The sequence below is a fragment of the Culex quinquefasciatus genome, chromosome 3 (assembly GCF_015732765.1).
Source record: "Culex quinquefasciatus strain JHB chromosome 3, VPISU_Cqui_1.0_pri_paternal, whole genome shotgun sequence".
NCBI lineage: Eukaryota > Metazoa > Arthropoda > Insecta > Diptera > Culicidae > Culex > Culex quinquefasciatus.
The window spans coordinates 119831428-119854696 of NC_051863.1; the positions used below are offsets into that span (position 1 = coordinate 119831428).

Genomic DNA, 23269 nt, shown 5'->3' on the forward strand with positions numbered 1-23269 from the left:
GTTATCAGAAGTTCAAAGTTGTCGCAAACTGGCTAGAGGTACTAGTATTTGACACAGAAACAACATTTCATAAATAAATTCACTTGAATCGATCAGATTTTGTACTTTTACTAGGGGTACGGACAATTATTTGACCTCTTTTTTTGACTTTTTTCAGTAAACTATTTTTGTATTTTTTAAGAAAAAGTTTTTTGCAAATCCAATGACAGTGTCTTAAAGAGGATATTCTGCCGCGTCGATTGATGTTTAAAACATGGCACTTTAGTCGAATTTTATGTACTTTTATATCACAAACATTTTCCGTACGGGGGGGTACGGACAAATATTTGACTCACTGTACTAATAGCAAAGGGCGAGAGTCCTGCGACTCTCAGCAATCATGAATACTGCCCATTTGCCACAGTTTAGAGTTTTAAGAACCATTGAAGATATAAAAATACAGTAGTTGTTCGGTAACTGGGCGTTGTTTAACTGGGCTGCTTTTAACTGGGCGCTCGATAACTGGGCCGTAGCCCAGTTAAAAAGCAGACAAACGTCAAAAAACCAAAACAAACCAAAATGACCGAGGGGTTAATGGATGCAAAAATCATGTTCAATAAATAAAAAAACTTTTGTTTAATTTCAAGTTACAATTAAAGAAAAATGAAAAGTAAGCATTGTAAATAAATTTGAGCAACTTTTATTTTTATATTTCACCTGGAAAATATTATGCATCGGTGGTCCCCTCGTTATTTTTTGTTCAGCCCAGTTAACGAGCAGCATTCGGTGACTGGGCTACGTTCTCAGCCCAGTTACCGAACAACTACTGTACTTTTAAAAAACGAGAGATAGACAAAATAAATACAGTCCACACGCGATTATCTGAAGTACCTACTCGTCAAAATCTCACTATTAGGTTTTACGCCGACTCGATTTTTAGGTTAGAAATTTGACAGTTCGGCTGCACTGTTTACATTTTTAGCACGTGTGTCTAAGTAAAATGTGTGTGCGTGTGCGCTCGTGACGTCACGCTGTAAAACCTAATTAGGTTTTACACCGTGACGTCATTTGACAGCTCGTGTGCACTGTTTACATGGTCTTCGTCGATTGTCGACGAATTTCCCTGAACAAAATCGACGACCGCATCGAACTGTGCTAAGTCCATGTAAACAGTGCACTCCTTTCTAACCTCCAAATCGAGTCGGCGTAAAACCTAGTAGATAATTGAATCACGATTTTTTTTAATGTTTGGGTCTTCGTCTCGGTCACTGTCCTTAAGTATGACTCCAAAAATCTCCAAAAGTTATATGATTTTCTGTAAATTACAGAAGATTAAATCTAAAAGTCACTCGCTAGGCAGTTGGAATCACAATCCAAAGGTCGTCAGTTCGAATCCCGGAGTGAATGGATGGATGAAGGGCGTAATATTGAATGTTTCGCCCTTTTGAAATGTAAGTCTTGATTCAAAAAAATATTGTTTAGGAAAAGATCGGAAAATTTCAGGAATGTTTCATTTTTTAACATTGAAAATCGGACCATTAATTGCTGAGATATCGACATTAGAAAATGGTTGTTTGGGTGAGACTTAGAAAACTTCAATTTTCATGTTTATTTTTCTTTAAGACGCTGTATCTTAGCAACCAGAGGCCCAATCTTCAATGTCTCTTAGACAATTTTATAGCAAACAAGCCTTACCCGACAAACTTCGTTCTGCCTTTCTTTTCGTTTGTTGACGTTTTCAACTTTTTTGCTTATCTAGCCTCCAGTGATCAAAATTTGATTTTACGTAACTTTTCCCATACAATCTGCAGATTTTCTGGAATCGGTTCCAGAGTGGCCAAAGTTGTAACTTTTTGGCGTAAGAACCTTCCTTGGTCTCATACGAACCTAACGCAACAAAGAGCACCTCGATCTGAATTTCCGTGTTGAATTGATTCGCGTTCGAACAAAACCGTCGAAATTTTTTAAATATATAGATAGATTTTCTGAACTTCAAAAAAAAATTAATTATTTAAAAAAATCGTAAAACTGCAAATATTCCGCAGAAATAAACTTTCGGTGGCTATATCTTGAAAACGGGGCTGTAAAGTACATAAAAATAATAGGCCAACAAAAATGTTTGCATGAATTTCGTTTTTTTCCGAAAATTACTTTTTATAACTTGGCGGCAGAATTTTTGATCATTCTTCTCGAAGGCTCAACATATCAGTTTTTGAACAAATCTGGTTCTACTGGTCTCAAATGAATGCTTAGGATGTCTCTGTTCTGAAACCGATCTGGAAACCCGGATTTGGTCACTGTGGCCACCGGGAATCTGCTACAACCGAAAAAAGAACTTTTTGAGACCTCAACTTTGACGACCTGTATCTCTTGTTCTATGAACCTTCCTAGCCACTTGGGGGTACTTCCAGAATATGGAGAAAAAAATGCAATATGGAAAAGTATAACACAAAATACTCACCAGCGCACTATGATAATTCGTACAATGTACAATCTTGCACACGTGCTTCAGCCGCTGGATCAGCTCGGCCAGGTACTGGATGCAGGTCGCGCGCTCCTTGATCTTGGTGTACCGCGGGAAGGTCGGCGGCAGCAGCCGCTGGTTCACCATCATCGAGAAGCCCATCGGGTTGGGCGTGTCGGCTTGAAGAGAAAAGATGTTATTTTTTGGTGAAATTGTTAGCTTTTGGAGAGTGCCTCACAGTCCGGCTCCGGTTGCGTCCCGTACTCGATGGTCTTCTCCATCACCTGGGTCAGCTCGTGCGCTCCGTTGAGCGTTTTCACGATGTCGATCATTTCCGTTTTGTTTGGCGAGACGTTCTGGAAGGAAGGGAGGAATTTGATTTGGGGTTGAACAATGAAAAAGTTTGAAGCTTTTAGTGCAGACAATTACAGTTACCGGGTTGGCAGTGACCGTGGTGGAATTCCAGGAAGAACTTTGCTACAATTTAACACAAAACGGATACAGAACAGAAAAAGATCGAAACAACTTTTGCGAGTAGTCACCTTGGTCGGATACAGCGACACCAGACACTGCAGCAGCAGCCGGGTGAACTTGAGTCGACTCAGCAACGCCCCAACTTCTTCCTTTTCCCGTTCGCCCTCGGTGTCCTTAAGCTTCCTAACCAGATCCTCCTCGGCGCTCTTCAGCATGTTGCAAGCCTTCGTTTCCGTTAGATCGCAGCACAGATCGTACCCGTACGTGCTCGGCTGGAAGTCCTCCTCTTCGTAGACGCGAGCGCGCAGGATAAAGTTCCGAATCAGGTTGACCAACTTGTGGATGGCACAAGCAAAAGCCCTCATCGGTTTGTCCTCGATCTGGTTCGGATGGTGCAGATACAGGCAGGTCAGCACCGTTTGCGCCATCGAGTGGCCTTCCAGCCAGGACACGGTGCACGAGTAGACGGCGTCGATGATTCCGATCGTCTCGCGGCACTCCAAATTCGCCAGCTTCATCTTGGAGGTTTCAACGGCCGTCTGGAAGGTCAGCGGGGTTGCCTCCTTGTTGCAGCACATCCCGGCGTCCATCTTCGGGTCCATCATCTCGATCGCGGACATTGCGTCGAACAGCCCGAACATGTTGTCGTGGATGAGTTCGCCCAGCTGCAGCTCTTTGACGCAGTCGAAAAATTCGCCCGTGACATCGCGCCACTCACGGACCGGGCTCGGCCGGACGTCACTCCACGACGGGACGCCCTGCAGATTCTCCAGGTCCGCGTATCGGGTAGCTACTTCCTCGATAGCGGGCACCGCTGCCAACGACGGATCGAGATCGTCGGGGAGGGTCGAAGGTTTAAGACTGTCGGACAGAGGGAAACGAACTTTAAAACAGGTGCTGATTAATGCATAAAACGCAACCCACCTTAAATCCTCTGGTTCAAGCTGGGTTTGGTCCATCTTGCAAGGAAATTACTGCTAAAATCAGTGAAAACGTTCCGGACTTGGAAAAAATGTAAACATTCACTGCGGCCGAGTGTAAATTTTTGACGTTTTGCAGAAAACTTTGACAGTGATGCCAGATTTTTCAAAACAGAAGCGCCATTGCGTTACTTTTTTCCTACACGCTCATCGAAAAATACTCAAATTTGGCGCACCGTTTCATACATTCTTAAATTCTTAAATTCTTAAATTCTTAAATTCTTAAATTCTTAAATTCTTAAATTCTTAAATTCTTAAATTCTTAAATTCTTAAATTCTTAAATTCTTAAATTCTTAAATTCTTAAATTCTTAAATTCTTAAATTCTTAAATTCTTAAATTCTTAAATTCTTAAATTCTTAAATTCTTAAATTCTTAAATTCTTAAATTCTTAAATTCTTAAATTCTTAAATTCTTAAATTCTTAAATTCTTAAATTCTTAAATTCTTAAATTCTTAAATTCTTAAATTCTTAAATTCTTAAATTCTTAAATTCTTAAATTCTTAAATTCTTAAATTCTTAAATTCTTAAATTCTTAAATTCTTAAATTCTTAAATTCTTAAATTCTTAAATTCTTAAATTCTTAAATTCTTAAATTCTTAAATTCTTAAATTCTTAAATTCTTAAATTCTTAAATTCTTAAATTCTTAAATTCTTAAATTCTTAAATTCTTAAATTCTTAAATTCTTAAATTCTTAAATTCTTAAATTCTTAAATTCTTAAATTCTTAAATTCTTAAATTCTTAAATTCTTAAATTCTTAAATTCTTAAATTCTTAAATTCTTAAATTCTTAAATTCTTAAATTCTTAAATTCTTAAATTCTTAAATTCTTAAATTCTTAAATTCTTAAATTCTTAAATTCTTAAATTCTTAAATTCTTAAATTCTTAAATTCTTAAATTCTTAAATTCTTAAATTCTTAAATTCTTAAATTCTTAAATTCTTAAATTCTTAAATTCTTAAATTCTTAAATTCTTAAATTTTAAATTCTTAAATTCTTAAATTCTTAAATTCTTAAATTCTTAAATTCTTAAATTCTTAAATTCTTAAATTCTTAAATTCTTAAATTTAAATTCTTAAATTCTTAAATTCTTAAATTCTTAAATTCTTAAATTTTAAATTCTTAAATTCTTAAATTCTTAAATTCTTAAATTCTTAAATTCTTAAATTCTTAAATTCTTAAATTCTTAAATTCTTAAATTCTTAAATTCTTAAATTCTTAAATTCTTAAATTCTTAAATTCTTAAATTCTTAAATTCTTAAATTCTTAAATTCTTAAATTCTTAAATTCTTAAATTCTTAAATTCTTAAATTCTTAAATTCTTAAATTCTTAAATTCTTAAATTCTTAAATTCTTAAATTCTTAAATTCTTAAATTCTTAAATTCTTAAATTCTTAAATTCTTAAATTCTTAAATTCTTAAATTCTTAAATTCTTAAATTCTTAAATTCTTAAATTCTTAAATTCTTAAATTCTTAAATTCTTAAATTCTTAAATTCTTAAATTAAATTTAAATTCTTAAATTTTAAATTCTTAAATTCTTAAATTCTTAAATTCTTAAATTCTTAAATTCTTAAATTCTTAAATTCTTAAATTCTTAAATTCTTAAATTCTTAAATTCTTAAATTCTTAAATTCTTAAATTCTTAAATTCTTAAATTCTTAAATTCTTAAATTCTTAAATTCTTAAATTCTTAAATTCTTAAATTCTTAAATTCTTAAATTCTTAAATTCTTAAATTCTTAAATTCTTAAATTCTTAAATTCTTAAATTCTTAAATTCTTAAATTCTTAAATTCTTAAATTCTTAAATTCTTAAATTCTTAAATTCTTAAATTCTTAAATTCTTAAATTCTTAAATTCTTAAATTCTTAAATTCTTAAATTCTTAAATTCTTAAATTCTTAAATTCTTAAATTCTTAAATTTAAATTCTTAAATTCTTAAATTCTTAAATTCTTAAATTCTTAAATTCTTAAATTCTTAAATTCTTAAATTCTTAAATTCTTAAATTCTTAAATTCTTAAATTCTTAAATTCTTAAATTCTTAAATTCTTAAATTCTTAAATTCTTAAATTCTTAAATTCTTAAATTCTTAAATTCTTAAATTCTTAAATTCTTAAATTCTTAAATTCTTAAATTCTTAAATTCTTAAATTCTTAAATTCTTAAATTCTTAAATTCTTAAATTCTTAAATTCTTAAATTCTTAAATTCTTAAATTCTTAAATTCTTAAATTCTTAAATTCTTAAATTCTTAAATTCTTAAATTCTTAAATTCTTAAATTCTTAAATTCTTAAATTCTTAAATTCTTAAATTCTTAAATTCTTAAATTCTTAAATTCTTAAATTCTTAAATTCTTAAATTCTTAAATTCTTAAATTCTTAAATTCTTAAATTCTTAAATTCTTAAATTCTTAAATTCTTAAATTCTTAAATTCTTAAATTCTTAAATTCTTAAATTCTTAAATTCTTAAATTCTTAAATTCTTAAATTCTTAAATTCTTAAATTCTTAAATTCTTAAATTCTTAAATTCTTAAATTCTTAAATTCTTAAATTCTTAAATTCTTAAATTCTTAAATTCTTAAATTCTTAAATTCTTAAATTCTTAAATTCTTAAATTCTTAAATTCTTAAATTCTTAAATTCTTAAATTCTTAAATTCTTAAATTCTTAAATTCTTAAATTCTTAAATTCTTAAATTCTTAAATTCTTAAATTCTTAAATTCTTAAATTCTTAAATTCTTAAATTCTTAAATTCTTAAATTCTTAAATTCTTAAATTCTTAAATTCTTAAATTCTTAAATTCTTAAATTCTTAAATTCTTAAATTCTTAAATTCTTAAATTCTTAAATTCTTAAATTCTTAAATTCTTAAATTCTTAAATTCTTAAATTCTTAAATTCTTAAATTCTTAAATTCTTAAATTCTTAAATTCTTAAATTCTTAAATTCTTAAATTCTTAAATTCTTAAATTCTTAAATTCTTAAATTCTTAAATTCTTAAATTCTTAAATTCTTAAATTCTTAAATTCTTAAATTCTTAAATTCTTAAATTCTTAAATTCTTAAATTCTTAAATTCTTAAATTCTTAAATTCTTAAATTCTTGAATTTAACCTTATTTTTTCAAATGCTGGATTTTAAAGTTTTTCAGTTGAGTTTATATCTTTTAGCTGATATTTTTTTGTATTTTTAAATTTTAAATTAAACCCACCGGAGGTCGCGTACGTGTACTTTGACACAGTTTGTTATGGCACTTGTAAGAAAGGCGAAAACACGCGACTTCCCGAAGGTTGAAATCGTTAATTTTTTGGTTTTTATATTTTAAAACCAGTTTTCAAATTCTTTTACATTGAAATTTTTGATGATTCGAATTTTAAAGAAAATTTAAATTCAAGTTTAAATTCTTAATATTTCCCAAATCATAAGATTTGACGAATTCCGATTCAAACGCACACACAAAAAAATATTACGGTAATGACAAAAGTAACTTACTTTTGAATTAAAAAGTTGTTAAAATTTGCTACATTAAAAGTTTTTTTCTTGTTTTGAAAATGAAAACTTTTACTGCTACAGTTTTTAAAAATCTCATTGCTCACTGATTTAAAAGTTTTTACTTTTAATTCGACTGTAAAATTTCTTTCATTTTGACGTTCTCGTGTAACCGTGTACGCCTAAGTCGCAAATGTAAACAAACACTTTGGTGAGTCCGGCGGTGCTGGTGAGTCTAGGACGCAAAGCAAAGCCGACCGCGGCAGCAGCCAGGACTCGGACGCGGAAACCTTCGTGAGCCAAACAGCAGCAGCGGAACGCCTTCGAAGGAAGGTGGTGCAGGAGCGGGACGAGGTCGAGTGCTCGAAAAGGACAAGACCAGCTTCCTGCAGGAACTGCAGCTGTTCCACGGCCGGAATGCGTAAGAAGGAAGCTTGGGTGTTTTGTGGGGTTTGTGATTGATTTTGTTTGCTTTTGTAGGAGAGGTAGGAATGTGGATTCGCACCGGTTGTATTGGGTGGTGGTGGCCCGGGATTGGTGGTTGAAGGTCAATTCGCGTGAGGACTGGGGCGAGATCATCGAGGAGATGGCGCTGCCGAAGCGTTGCGTGAACAACGAGATTGCGTTGAAGAAGATAAACATCCGGGTTTTGGACAAGTACGAGGCAGGTGATTTTCACGGTGAGGAGAAGGAGCCGACGAAGAGGAGGACGATGAGAAGCGGGATAATCGGAGGTGGCCAGAGCGGATGTTGCACTCGGTGCCGGCGGTTTACAACACCGGTGAGTAATGAGAATGTGTGCAGTGGCTTGCCAATTTCACTAACTTCCATCTCTTTTAGCAACTAACCGCCCACAAATGCTCATCTCACGACGGCGCAGCTCCAGTCGAATGAACCTGGACAGCGTGCCGAAAAAATCTGTGTCATTTTCGAAGGAGGATGAAGTACTCGAAATCGAATTCCGTTCCGAGGGCCTCATCAACCCAATGTTCCGGATGCGCTTCCAGAATCGGGAACTCCCCAAGGAGGAAAGGCTATAAAATCACTCGAAAAACGAAATTCTTAATTTGACCTCCTAGACCCACCTTCACGTATACCTTTCGACTCAGAATCAAATTCTGAGCAAATGTCTGTGTGTGTGGTGGGATGTTGATCAAAAAAATTTGCACTGGATTATCTCGGCACTGGCTGAACCGATTTGGACCAAGGGGCTGGAAACTCTAATATTACTTAGGAATACTTAGTATACTAACGATATTCCAGTATACTTGTTAGTATACTAACCGAAAAACAATAAACTGTTAGTATATTAAGATACTCACAGTATATTGGTAAGTATACTGGCGACTTGACTGGCGATATGTAAAGGAAATAATAAGTATACTAACATATATTTTGATATACTGGTTAACATAATAATTATAGCTCTAAGAGTTTCCAACCCCTTGATTTGGACCGTTTTGGTCTCATTCGATCCGTCTTGGGGTCCCATAAGTCGCTATTGAAAATTATAAAGTTTAGTTAAGTACTTCAAAAGTTATGCTAAAAAACGATTTTAACAAAAGTCCGGAAGATTGTAAAAAGGGTGGTTTTTGTAAGAAACCCCGTCATGTTATACATTTTTAGAAAGGTAATCAAAAGACCTTTCCAACGAGTTCAACAGATTGCAGATCTGACAACCCTATCAAAAGTTATAAGAACTTAAGTGTTATTTATGAACTTTTTAGAGGCCGGATCTCAGATAATTTGATGAAAACGTTGTCCGGATCTATCATGCGACCTGTCGTTGAATAGGTAATCAAAAGACCTTTCCAACGAGTTTAATAGATTGCAGATCTGACAACCCTATCAAAAGTTATAAGCACTTAAGTGTTATTTATGAACTTTTCAGAAGCCGGATCTCAGATAATTCGATGAAAACGTTGTCCGGATCTATGTCGTTGGATAGGTAATCATAAGACATTTTCAACAAGTTCAAAAGATTGCAGATCTGACAACCCTGTCAAAAGTCATAAGCACGTAAGTGCCCTGAATTATGAAGATCTGACTAACCAATCTGATGGTATGAATAATGAATCAAGTTGATAGAACACTGAAAGGTTCGCCCTTTTGTAGCTATTTTGGAAAGGATTACCCTCTAAATGTGAGGAAGGCACCAACCACCTAAGGGTGGATTAAGTAACGTTTTAAATTTCATTTCGAATGTGACTGAAAATTACAAATGCTTAAAAATTATGCACGCTGCACCAAATCGAAGTGCGCATCACTTCTGTTGCGCGCAAACAAACCCGCGTGTACATGTCCAGTTTTGACATGTTGCGCCTCGGGTTGCGCTCGTATTTTGATTTTTGTCTGCGTTCACAATATTTCTTATCTGAAAATGCAGTAATCTTGAAATTACACTCAACCCCCGGCGGTTCCTAGCCAACTCAATCGGAATTCTGAAACGGTATTTAATTCGAATCATTTACGTATTTCGTTTCAAACGCAACAACCGATTCCGTGTACTCACCGGTTGTTGCACACAAAGAAAAAATACTCTAAATTTAAAAAGATCGTTCGTTGGATTAAAAGTTCGCGTTGGTGAATATTCGTAGAAAGTTCAAACTTTTCAATTTAAAAGTTGGAAAGTTTTTGATACTACCATGCATTTATGGAACAAAATGGTTGTATCGGTAAAAGTGTTTCACTTTTGATTTGAAAAGAAACCTTTTATAGCAAAAATAAACAACATTTAATACTACAGTGATAGTTTCAGAAAAATGGGCTTGATTTTATGTTTATTTTTAAAAGTTTTAAATAGTATGTTAAAAAAAAGACATTTTGTTATTGTATTTAAAGCTTCTGGCCAAAATCCGAGTCCAAGCTGTACCGATTCTTATGGTACGCCACCGGTCACTTCCGAAGACCCCAAGCTTGACAGTTCCGGATGGACGTTTTGACGCGCGACAGCAAAGTAGAGCAGGATGGTCACGTTGCCGGCCTTCATCAGGACAGGTTTGGAGAAGTTGACTGTAGATTCGGCAAGGGTGATCGGCGTTTCCCGGATGGAAAGTGAAGTGCCTGAACGGGGAGTTCCAAGGGGAAAACCACTCCTGCACAGTGCCCCAAGCAGGCTGTGCCCCAAAGGTGCCTGAAGGGTGCCCGAAGGTGCCCGAACAAAGGTGCCCTGAGGTGAAAATCAACAATCAATGGGTAGTGCTAAGCAACCATCATATCAAATATGTTTACATTTTTTTGAATTGTCAGTTGGCTTCCAGAATTCTTTTCCAATCGATTTGTCTTTTTTGTGGAGGTAGCGAGTGGATTCCAACAGCTCGTGAAACGGTGCCCGGAACTATGGAACATGGAAAGAAGGAACTGCAGCTCGAGGAGCTCAATACTGAGCTGCTAAAGCTGCGCGTGGTACAGATTTGAAGTTTTCTCCTTGCTGCCCAAGATCCGTGTCGTCCGCAAGGCCATTGCTCGGGGGAACATGGAAAAGGCAAAGGAGAACCTTGGGAGAACAAAGAAATAAGTGTCCCTGGATATACGCACCAAGAAAACGAGCGCCATGCGCAAAGCCTTGAGCAATGAAAGCGCGCCATGTTTTCCCAGCAGAAGTGCGTCGTCAAGTCTTAAACACGTCTACTTTTTCGTTTAACAAAAACGCTTGAATCGCGGAAGTGCTGCCTATGCGAGACTGACGTTGGCATGTACAAGGACCACATCCTGAAGTATCGCGACAACGATTCCCGTCCTACTCGAGATCCTACTCTTAATTTCGGCTATAAATTCATTATTTTCTAAACTCTGTGAAATTGAATCATGAATAAAACTTATTTATAATTGGACATTTTCTTTATTAGCTTTTATGTTAGCCAGTATATCAACTCTCTTTTCTCCCGTTGTCAGCTATCAGTGGAGGTAATACTTCGCCGTGTCCTGGGCGTTATCCATCGGATTTCTGTACGCATTATGTGGCACGTCATCAAAGGGGGGGCAGGTTCACGATGCGAACCTCCTTGCCTTGTTGATCAACGCTGCGAGGTGTTCGTCTTGAACAGCTTAGTTTAGTCGATCTTTTTATCATTGGTCGTGATGATGTTCCGCCGGAGGAATCCCATAACTGGCCCGCTGAGCAAAGTTGCAAGCTAGAATTGCTGTTGTTCCACAAGCGGACGCTGTTGGGCAATTTCACGTCAAAATGATTCTCTTAACAATCGTATAGAGGGAAAACCACTTCGACACCGTCATCACGAATTGAAAAATACTGAAAAAAACATAAAACTGACTATTCGAAACAAATTTTAGGCCCGTTGGCTGAAGTTTTAGTTTTTCAAACAAAATTTTCCTCTCCAAAATGACAATGTTTACAAATTGTATGCTGATTACTAGGATCATTTGGGTCTGCTTGATATGCTGTCAAAATCTGTGCCAAACTGTGCCCGAAAGGTGCCGAAACGTGCCCGAGAGGTGCCGAAACGTGCCCGGGGCTCTTTGATCAGAGTGGTTTCCCCCTTGGGGAAAACCACTCTGCTCATTGCCCGCGGGTAGGCTGTGCCCGAAAATTGCCCAAACGTGCCCGAGGGTGCCCGATTGAGCGATGAAGTCAAGATAAAAAAAAACATAGCTTAGCAACCGTGTTAAAATGTTTGTTTGTAAAATTTGTCAATCCTGTCAGTGTTGAGTTATTGGTTTGGCTTAGATTAAATTAATTTCCAGTTTTAATTCACTGGAATAATTCTAGTATTGCAAAGATTTTTTATTTCTTTATTGGTAAGAAGCATTATGTGAGCTAAAGAACTTTGTCTTTCCAGGGAAAAAAATGAAGCATTCTACTACTATTAAGAACTGATCCCAGCCAGCTCACCCTTTTACTAAATATCTCGGTGATGACCAAAAGCTGGTTTCAGATCTGTTCCGCGTGGCCGAAAAGCCTTGGACAGATCCTGGACATGGTCGAGATCGGCATCAAGCAGAACAAAAGCCGGCAGGGCTCTTTGATCAGAGTGGTTTTCCCCTTGCTTTCCTCAGTTAAATGAGGAAGGCAAAAAGCATCAACATGCTCCAGATTTGGTTTTGACGAAATCTGAGTGAAAATAACTCATTTCAGAGTTATATTAAACGGACAATTTTGCGTTACCAACTTTAGCGTGCAACTGCGTTACGTTCTGTCAAAAATCGCAATCGCGGTGTCAGTTTTGAGAAAAATAAAAACAAATAGTTGAAAAGTTTGCGAGTTTTTCCGAAGTTGAAGTTAAATTTTTAAAAGTGATTTTTTTTGTAAAACCTCAGTTTCAATACTGCATCAGGTAGGTTTAACGATTAAATCAACAGATTTGTTCACCTTTACTTTTGATTATTGCAACAAAGTGCATCGTTTTGCAATATCTGCTTTTTTTTGCAAACTTTTAAGCTGATGCAATATTTTTCTGTACGTGTCTTTTCCTGGCTGAGAGAGAAAATAGTTTTTTTTTCTGGAAGAATCTATAAATATTTCGGACAGGGCAAATCAAAATAATTATTATGAAATTATTTCATGGTTTACTACGATCTTGAATAATAATGAAAAACTAAGTTAAGCTCTTGTTACAAGAAGAGTAAAAAATAAATAAATTTACAAACGGAGTAGACGATGATGATTCATCGATGTTATTAAAATCATGCCATTTTGTTATCAATCTTTGCAATCAGTAAAGTGGCATTTACTTTCCTTTTCAACTCCACAGTTATCTCTCTGATTAAATAAAAATGGAGCCGCATCAGCAGGGTGGTAAGAACCGTGGCAAAAAGAAGCCACAAGATGGGCAACAGCATGGAGGTGGTGGCGACGGAGACCGCTCCGGAGGTGGAGGAGGAGGCCAAGGCAAAGGTGGTGGCGGTGGCAAGAAGGGTCAACAGCAGCAGCAACAGCCCCAACATGGTCAAGGTCAACAGCAGGGACAAGGAAAAGGGAAGTACAAGTAAGTGTTTGTTTTCTTGATTAGGTAAAAATTACAACAAAGAAATTATTATCTTTCAGGCAAAAACAACAGCAGCAGCAACAGCCCCAAGCGCAACCACCATCGGAACCGGCCGGCGGTTCTCAGCAGTATGGTGATTTTCTCCAGAAAATGCAGCAGCAGCAGCAACAGGTGGCCCAACCTGCTCCGGCACCGGCCCAGGCTCAGGCTGAGCCTCCGAAACAAGCGCAGGGCCAACAGCAGAAGGGTGGTGGCGGCGGTGGAAAGTATAAGTAAGTTAACGTTTTCTAAACTCAATGAACTGCATTAATAATTAAAATTTTATCTTGTAACAGACAAAAACAACAGCAAAAGCAACAGGAGCAGCAAGAGCTGGAGAAACAACTGGCCGCACAGCGACCCCAGCAACCGCCGGCGGCTGCTTCCGCTGCCCAATCGCGTTCCACTGCAAGCCCCGAGGGCTCGCTTTCGCCGACCCACGGTGCGATCCAGCGCGTCGAGGAGGATCTGTCCGGCATGAAGATCGACAAGGGAAGCGGCAAATCCGCCCTCCGCCAGGTCCTGATCCGTCCGGGAGCGCACGGCAGACGTGGCAAGGTCACCAAGCTTGAGGTCAACTACATTCCACTCATGCTGGAGAAGATGGTCTCGACGGCGTACCACTACGACGTGGACATCCAGCCGATGGCGTCCCGCAAGTGGCAACGGGCCGCCTTCAAGCGGTTCGAGGTGGAAGCGCTGGCCGGACAGCCGATCGCGTTCGACGGCAACAAGAACGCGTACACGGCGAAAAAGCTCAAGCTGGACCACTACAAAAAGGAGGTGGTGGCGCGCGAGGATAACCGCGATCGCAAGTTTACCATTACGATGAAGGAAGCGGCGGTGGTGGATTTGCAGTGCTTGAAGAAGTGAGTAACTTGGAAGGGGGAGGAATGAACTGACAACATTTGGTTGAACTTAAACATTCTCTAGTTACATGCAAGCCGGAAGTGGAAATGCGAACCTGGTCAAGCCGATGCGTGCCATCCAGTGTTTGGACGTGGTTCTGCGCACCGCGTACGAGCTCAATCCGAGATTTGTCAAGGTGAGTGGTTAATTTAACTCGTGACGGAGGGGCGGTACGACTCCTTCCATCTTGAACATGCGAAAAAAATACATGTTCTTTCAATAATTTGCAGCCTGAAACGGTGATGAGATAGAAATTTGGTGTCAAAGGGACTTTTATGTAAAATTAGACGCCCGATTTGATGGCGTACTTAAAGTTCCGAAAAAAAAAACGTATTTTTCGAATTTTTAAAGCACTGAAAAAGTTTTAAAAACTCTGCCGTTACTCAACCGTAAATTATTTTTGGAACATGTCATTTTGAGAGAAATTTAACGTACTTTTTCATTTAGAACAAAAATTTTCACTTTAAAATGTCGTGTTTTTTCTAACTTTTCAGGGTAAATTTTTAGAGTGCAACAATGTTCTATAAAGTTGTAGAACGGACAATTACAAAAATATATTTATATATATATTCAAATATAAGGGGCTTATAAACATCACGAGTTATCGCGATTTTTCGAAAAAAAAGTTTTGAAAAAGTTGGTTGTTTTTTTCTTTTTTACAGTTGAGTAACGGAAAATGACAGAGCTTTTAAAACTTTTTAGTGTTTTTTTCGATGAAAATACGGATTTTTCGGAATTTTGAGTACGCCATTAAATCGGACGTCCGATTTTACATCAAAGTCCCTTTGACTCCAAATTTCCTTCTCATCTCATCATCGTTTCAGGCTGCAAATTATTGAAAGAACATGTAGGGAGTTTGGGGTAATATGGACAGTGGGGGTAATTTGGACACCCCTTTAAAAATCACGTTTTCTTCGGATATAAAGTGAAAACGGGAATTTAAGTGATAAGGCTAGTACTAGTAATGGCCTAGGAGTATGAATAAACCAAAATAGTTGGAATAGGTTAAGTAGTTTTGGTATAATATGTAAAAGATTCCAAAGGCCGGTTGGCCCCGCCTTAAGTTCTAATATTTGAGGGTTGGGAAATAAGCTTTTGCAGGGGTTATATGGCAAAAAAGAAGTCAATTTTTGTTTAAGGGGGTTGCTTGGACGATGCCTTAGATATGTACATATAAAAATTGTGCATTTTATCCATTTTTATCATCAAAAATCGCAATTTATGATAGAATATGCTATGGGGGTAATTTGGACATGGCTTGTGGGGTAATTTGGACATACCTGAAAGTCTACCTTTCAGGCAACAAAAAGTAACTTTCATGGTTGGATGAGTTTTTAAAGGGATTTAGGTAAATTTAGAGGGATTCAATATGTCAAAACAATCAAAAATGAATGTGAGCAATGAGAACTTTCACAAAACCCCTATTTTTTAATTTTGATAAATTTATTCCAATATTCGAATTAATGAAAATCTGATTACTGTACATTTGGCGTTCAACAAGACTCTAATGTTGATTGCTTTTAATTAATTTCTTTGACATTTCTAATTTCTATGCTGGTTTACAATAATACTTAAATTTGAAGGGCTACAGAATGTAAAATAAAAAAAAATGATATTTTCAGGCTAATAAATTCTATATAAAGATTGATTTATATAAAAATAAACAATACCTTAATCACTAAAAACAAGTATAGTGTGCCTGATCCAGAATCAATGTTTAAATCATTTCAGTATTAATGATTAAATTATGTATACTACACTGAACTATTTGTTATCTTCCTATTGAATTATAGTTCTATCACAAAATCATTATTTAAACCTTTGATGAAATATTGTGAGCAACACACAGGTTGAAGGATAAAAAACATGCTCAAAAAATCAAATGTTAAACTTATTCTTCAACATGTGTCCAAATTACCCCACAAAAGGTGTTCATATTACCCCACAAGGTATGTCCATATTACCCCACAAGGCATGTCCAAATTACCCCACAAGGCATGTCCAAATTACCCCATAGGGGTGTTCATATTACCCCCACACAAAAATGTGGGGGTAATTTGGACACCTTTTAACTTTTGCGATAAAAACGGGTTTTTCATCAAAATTTATCGAAATGAATGAAATTTTTCCATCAAATATGGTCTCTATCATCCTCTGGTGTCATCCACATTCCTTTAAAATATTCATACAGCCCGTAACAGAGCAATTTCCTTAGGGTGTCCAAATTACCCCACACTCCCCTATTTTTTCGCATGTTCAAGATGGAAGGAGTCGTACCGCCCCTCCGTCACGAGATATAAAAAAAACAGACCTCACATTCGTGATCAGGGACTAAAGTTACCCCTTAGGACAAAGTTTCACGCAAATCGAAGAGGGTCGGGGCAACTGCTGTGTGAGTTGGCGGAGAATTACCCATAGTTCCAAAGATAAAATTATTGTAAATTTTCTCGGGTTTCAAATTATTTTTGAGATGTGCTTTGTTTTCAAAAAAATTTCAACTCAAATATAGTTTTTCCTTCACATGTACAATATTTTCCTAACATCACTATCTTTCAAAAAAAAAAATCATTAGCGTTTGTGGTTTCAAAAGCAATTATGTTTGCTTTCCTATATTGAAATGGAATACAAAATTTATTTAGTTTACTTTAAGGTAGGTGTTTTCCTCAGATTTAGGGTGTTGATACTCGAGATTTCCAATTTCTCGGGAATCAATATTGCTTTTATTCCAAATAATTGACATGTTGTCAATAATTTGAATAAATAAGTGTAAAACATATATTATTTATTAAACCCTCCACTGCCATTTTTTAACAATCAAATTGTCTAAGAATATTGAATTGACCATTGTGGCACCCCCTACAGCGTGGTGCAGACCCTTAATGCTATGCTATGGTGTGGTAATTCTCCACCAAAACCATAAGTAGAATTGGCTCAAACTTTTTGGGGACCTTACCAATGACCAAAGAAGCCATTTTGTGTCATTGGTTCACCCATACAAGGCTCCATACATTTTTTTTAAATCTGTATCATTTGAACGATTTTTTTTTATCTGTTTGGTGTCTTTGGCAATGTTGTAGGTTCAGATGAAGACTTATTCTGAAAACATGTACCTACACGGAAAAAAATAATTTTTTTAATTAACCTTTTCTCCACAAAAAAAATTCAATTTCTCAAAATCCATATTTCTTTCGAGTAAAATTTCAACTCTTCGATTTTTTTTTTCAAAAAATCATAACTCGGCGGTAAAATTTTTGTCCTTTTTTCTATTGCTCGAAAATTGCGGGTTTTTGTCCCTTAAAACATATCAGAAAATTTCAGAAAAAAAATATGGATTTTAGGAAATTGTTTTTTTATGTGAAAAACGTGACTTAATCCATCTTAAGTAGGTTGATTCTTTTCTCATATTGATATAACATATTAGGTTGTATTTAAAAAATTATTTTTACCAGAACAACAATCTTTAACTCCTTTTTTTTAACAACTCTCGAAAATTTAGGAACGATTGGTTTTGCATTGGATTTTTTTTTATTTAAGAAAATCACTTTCAACCCTGCAATAATAACTCATTTAATAACCCATCCAACGATGGGTCTCATGTAGAGCGTCCAATTTCCCGGGGTTACAAAATTCCTGGGAAACGGGAAATTTTCAACAAATTTCCCGGGAATTCCCGGGAAATTTTAAATTCAACGAAAATTATTCTGATTTTGTTTCTGATCAATATTTTGCAACACAATTGTATAGAACAGCAACTTTAATGGTCAAAATAAGTTTTAGGATCAATTAATGGTTTAACTGCTTGTGAAAAATAACCCAACTTTGAGAAAATATATAAATTTTCTTTTTTTTATGCTGTCTTTAAATCGTACCAAATAGAAAAAAAATATAATTAGTATTTTTTGATGAGAAATTGTAGTTTTTTGATCAATGTGTTTTTTCCACAACATAAAATTGCTTTTAAATTTGTCTCAGTGACCATAAAATTGAAATGAAAAAAAAAAAATCATACAGAAATAATGTTTATAATGGCAAATTACTTATACCAGAACAAGTATTTTCAACTTGTGAATAAATAGATAATTATTGAATTTGCCTTAAAAATCTAATTTCTAGCGCTTTTTAACTTAAAACACTATTTCATTAAATCACAACTCAAAGTTTTCTAATTAATTTCATATTATACGAAGTTAATTTTTAACAATTTTTCATGGTTTCATTTATTATGATTTTAGTTAAGTAATAGTAGTTTATGCAACAAGTTGCAAAAAGAGGATTTTTTCAGCACGATTCGTACATTTATCCAACGAGGTTCACCGAGTTGGATAAATACGACGAGTGCTGAAAAAATCAAGTTTTGCAATGAGTTCCATACAACATTTTTTGCAATTTCAAAAAACACCCATTGAGTGAAATTTTAAGTCGAATTTTCATGTATTTTGTCAATAAATCGTTTAAATCAAAAAAATGTTGAAAAGTGTTACTTTTCAAAACAAGTGCTGAAAAGTTCAACTTTTCAGTGCTGAAAAGAAGAACTTTTCAGCATTTATTTTTAAAAGCGTTGCTATTCGATTCTGTTATTTTTGGTACAGAAAAGTAGGCTATTTCGTCGTTCAAGAATGACAGGAAAAGTAAGTAGTTTCACGACGGAATTGCAAAAAATATTTTTTATAGTGTAGAAGTGGTTGAAATTAAACGATATTTTGTTCATATTTAACCCTCTTACGCCCTTGATAGCTCACGTGCTTAATAAATTTATAATTTCAAACTGTAATTTCTCGAATACTTTTAAACAAATTCGTCTCGCACAACCCTTTTTGAAAAATTTAATTGTATCATTTCAATTTCCATCCAATTTGGTCGAGGTAATCAAAATAGTTGAACATATCTCAAATTTAATCTTGGCCGGAAGAGTTGTATATCGTATTTCCTATAACAAATTTTTTTTTTGTGATTTTTGTTGCCCAACATATAGGCAAAAAATATTCCTAGTTGTGAATGCTTCAAAAATAAATATTATCTGAATTAAACCTTGACATGAAATTTACAGACAAACTGAGTTCAATATAAACAGTAGATTGAAATGAATAAAATAAATCAGGTTTCTAATTATTATTTTTTGTATAATTTCTAAACATTGGTGCCAAAAAAGTAGGAAAATGTATACTTCCGCTTGTATTTCGGGAATTCCCGGGAAATTTACAAATTTCCCGGGAAACGGGAAATATTGTTTTCCGGGAAATCTCGGAAATTCCCGGGAATTTTTTTCCCGGGACGGGAAATTGGACGCTCTATTTATAACAAGAAGGGTACCCAAAACCTTTTTTTAAAGCATAACTTTTAAGTACTTTTTCTAAGCTTCAAAATGTTAACTAGACGGATCGAGTGAGACCAAAACGATCCAACTCGGTTCAGCCAGCCTGGAGATAATCGTGTGCATATTTTGCGGTGCACAGGCTTACAGACATACACACCCACAAACATTTGCTCAGAATTTGATTTTGAGTCGATATTTACATGTAAAGGTCGGGTCTAGGTGGTCGAATTAAGAAGTTCATTTTTTAAGTGATTTTATAGCCTTTCCTCAGTAACGTGAGGAAGGCAAAAAGAGTTAGTTAAAATATCGGCAATTTTTGTTCCGTCTGTCATTTTTTTCTGGATAATTCTCATCAATACCTACAACTTTGCCCAAGACACCAAAACGGTCAAAAAATTCCTTCAAAAGTTAAAGATTTCTGAATATTCAAGTACAATTTTACATGAACAGCTGCCAAAATTATGGGTATGCGTGAAGCAATGACAAAAAAATGCGTTTTTGGTCATAAGGAAGGACCCCAAAAGTTTGAGCCAAATAAAAAAAATATAAATAAAATTCATTTCCGGTTTTGGTGCAGAATTCCTACTTTCCATACGTTTTCTTGAGAAATGTTAGTAAAATCAAAAACCTAGCAATAACAACCCCTGTCTTTCGTTTCAGTTCCGCAAATCGATCTATGTCGTGCCGACCAAACCGGAAGACATCGGCGCAAACCACGAGCTGTGGTACGGCCTGTTCCAGTCGGCGCTGCTGGGCTCAAAGCCGTTCCTGAACATTGACGTGTCGCACAAGGCGTTCCCACGTGGTGGCCCGGTGCTCGATGTGGTGGCCTCGCTGAACCGTAATTCTCTTCCCACATCTCTCGCCGGTTGGTTGGCCCAGCAGGTGCATGACTATCTAAAGGGCATGGAAGTGGTTTACACTGGACCTAACGGAGTGGGAAAGACGTTCAAGTACAACAGCTTGAAGGGACCGGCCAGTACGCAGAAGTTTAAACTGGAGGATGGTTCGGAATCGACCGTTGCGGCGTACTTCCAGAAGCAGGGAGTTCGTCTGAGGTTCCCGGATCTGCCGGTGATGCACGTCGGAAGCACCATCCGTAACATTATGGTGCCGATGGAACTGTGTGCGATTCCGCCGGGACAGGCGTTGATCAAGAAGCATCCGGATCAGTGCACCCAGATGATTATCCGACGGTCAGCCACGGATACGGTCACCCGGAAGGGCAAAATCATGGATATTTTCAACCAAATCGATTACAACAACAGCAAGACGATTAAGGACTTTGGCTTTGGCGTGGGCAATTCGTTCGAGGTTGTCGACGGACGCATCATTGGACCGCCGAGCGTGGTGTATCGTAACAACGTCACAATCACACCCTCGAAAGGCCAATGGCGCGCGGACAATGCGTCCTTCATCCAGATCAACCCGCAACCGCTGCGCTGGAGAATCCTTAACCTGGACGACCGCACTCGTCCGGCCGGGATCCAGCAGCTTGGGCAAAACATTTTCCAAGTGTCCAGAAAGCATGGCATCCAGCTGGAGCCGTTCTCGATGCAGCAGACGTACTACGAACCGCGCGACCTTCGCTACGCCATCCGTGAGGTGGACTCGATCTTTGAAGATTTGAAGAAGCAAAGGATGGACTTTGTCATCGTGGTCATTTCCGGCATGGGTGATCAATACTCGAAGGTTAAGCAACGAGCGGAGCTGGTAACCGGTCTGTTGACGCAGTGCATCAAGGGGGACACGGTGTACAAGAAGGCGGGCGATATGAGCACCATCAACAACATTTGGCTTAAGGTAAGCTGGGGTTTCCTTTTTAAGTCTCCAAATTGTACTGATTTTTTTCTCCCACTTCGCCGCAGATCAACGCCAAAACCAACGGGACGAACCACGTGCTGAAGCCGGAATGCAAGCCGCCTCTCATCCGCAAACGCGTCATGTACGTCGGAGCGGACGTAACCCATCCCTCGCCCGAACAAACCAACATCCCGAGTGTGGTGGGCGTGGCCGCTTCATACGACCTGGAAGGATTCCGGTACAACTGCTGCTACCGCCTGCAGAACCCCAAGGACGAAATGATCCGCGACCTGGAAAACATCATCAAGAAGCAGCTGCTGCAGTTCAAGACGTGCAACGGCGCGCTCCCCGATCTGATCATGTACTACCGGGATGGCGTCTCCGAGGGACAATTCTCCGAGATCCTAACCATCGAACTGAACGCGATCCAGAGTGCGGTCGCCTCCACAAGTCCGGGCGCCAAGGTCGCCGTCACGTTCATCGTCGTCCAGAAGCGACACCACGCGCGCTTCTTCCCGACCCGCGGAACCATCGAAGTCGAAGGCCGTAACCAGAATCTTCCCCCGGGCACGGTCGTGGACAAGCACATCACGGCGCCGAATCAGTACCAGTTCTTCCTGATTTCCCACCAGGCGGTCCAGGGCGTGGCCAAGCCGACCAAGTACTGCGTCCTCTACGACGACGTCAACTCCGATCCGGACGAGCTGCAATCGGTCACGTACGCGCTCTGTCACATGTTTGCACGCTGCAACCGGGCCGTGTCCTATCCGGCACCGACCTATTACGCGCATTTGGCCGCCTTCCGGGGCCGGGTTTACATCAAGGAGTGAGTTGCGCTGCGTTGGATGATGCGAACTTGTTCTAATGTTAGGTTTTTTTTTCTTGTGTTGTTTCAGTCGCCGTCTGAACATGAACGACCTGGCTGGGGAGTACCGGAAGATGCAGATCAAGCCGGAAATCATCGACGGACATCCGATGTTTTTCGTTTAAAATTATTACATTCTGATTTTTTTTTGCGCTGATATGAAAATTGCGAAGAACTCCAGAAATTTAGGTTTAACAGTTTATTTACAAAATCAGTAAAAACTAATGAAAAATCGAATCTCTGCTTGAAAAAAAAATATTTGATATACGCAGAGATTATAAATTGAAATTGTCCCAAAAAATGTTCTGGTCCTTTTTCCTATTTTTTTAAAAAGATTTGATAACAGTTCAACTAAATGACTATTGGCATTTGTTCATAGAACGCTGTAACATGCCTTATTTTCAAATATATGAACAATTTTTAAACAGTGTAAAGCACGATTTATAAAATTTTCTTTGCATCATTGCACGAATTTTCTTTTAAAAACATACTACACAATTATACCCATACAAATAAAATATCGACAACACCATTATACATGACCCATTTCCGTAATAACTTTTCAGTACGGCATGGGCAAACACCAGCAATTTTAAACCACATTGAAAAGATATTGCGGAATTCCGTAGTAACAGTTCAATAGGGCGAATCTGCGTTTGTAAACAAACAGTCTATCCCTTTCGCTCAAGTGACAGTTCACGTCAAGTAAAAGGGGGACAGACTGCTTGTTTACAAACGCAGATTCGCCCTATTGAACTGTTACTACGGAATTTATATGTTATATTCGTAATCATAAATGTAAAATAAACTTTACTTTGTTTTTTTTTTCTCCTAGCTTAGCATAAAAATGTGTTTTATTTCTGTAGGTCCAGCCTGAACTTTGCTTTACAAAAATGCACATTTAAACAGATATTTATTTAAATTTTTCAATGCTTCTATTAAAAATAATATTTTTTTAATGTAATGAGTTTCAAAGTATAAATAATCAAAAAATTTAACAGGATACCGTATAT

The 23269-nt window shown here is 36.8% G+C and overlaps 3 protein-coding genes across 4 annotated transcripts; 2 read left to right on the plus strand and 1 right to left on the minus strand.

Annotated features, from left to right (window-relative positions):
- Positions 1 to 2311: 2311 nt before the first annotated feature.
- Positions 2312 to 3986, minus strand: LOC6048976 (N-alpha-acetyltransferase 35, NatC auxiliary subunit). 2 transcript variants are annotated; one of them, XM_038265686.1, is made up of 5 exons: positions 3842 to 3986; positions 2986 to 3778; positions 2873 to 2920; positions 2682 to 2799; positions 2312 to 2622 (listed from the first exon to the last, which is right to left on the minus strand). In XM_038265686.1, exons 1-5 carry the CDS (start codon positions 3874 to 3876, stop codon positions 2327 to 2329), a joined length of 1290 nt encoding a protein of 429 aa, XP_038121614.1. In that variant the 5' UTR covers positions 3877 to 3986; the 3' UTR covers positions 2312 to 2326. The 2 variants fall into 2 exon arrangements, with proteins under 2 accessions (XP_038121614.1, XP_001865806.2); XM_001865771.2 differs by lacking the exon at positions 2873 to 2920.
- Positions 3987 to 7139: 3153 nt separating this feature from the next.
- On the plus strand, positions 7140 to 8403 carry LOC119769223. The gene is made up of 4 exons (XM_038261147.1): positions 7140 to 7148; positions 7621 to 7802; positions 7862 to 8162; positions 8222 to 8403. Exons 1-4 carry the CDS (start codon positions 7140 to 7142, stop codon positions 8273 to 8275), a joined length of 546 nt encoding a protein of 181 aa, XP_038117075.1. The 3' UTR covers positions 8276 to 8403.
- A 4139-nt stretch (positions 8404 to 12542) lies between these two features.
- Positions 12543 to 22840, plus strand: LOC6042347 (protein argonaute-2). The gene is made up of 8 exons (XM_038262260.1): positions 12543 to 12675; positions 13093 to 13326; positions 13386 to 13598; positions 13662 to 14234; positions 14299 to 14410; positions 20249 to 21391; positions 21457 to 22217; positions 22288 to 22840. The coding sequence occupies exons 2-8, from the start codon at positions 13115 to 13117 to the stop codon at positions 22379 to 22381; spliced, it is 3108 nt and encodes a 1035-aa protein (XP_038118188.1). The 5' UTR covers positions 12543 to 12675; positions 13093 to 13114; the 3' UTR covers positions 22382 to 22840.
- The last annotated feature ends 429 nt before the right edge of the window (positions 22841 to 23269 follow it).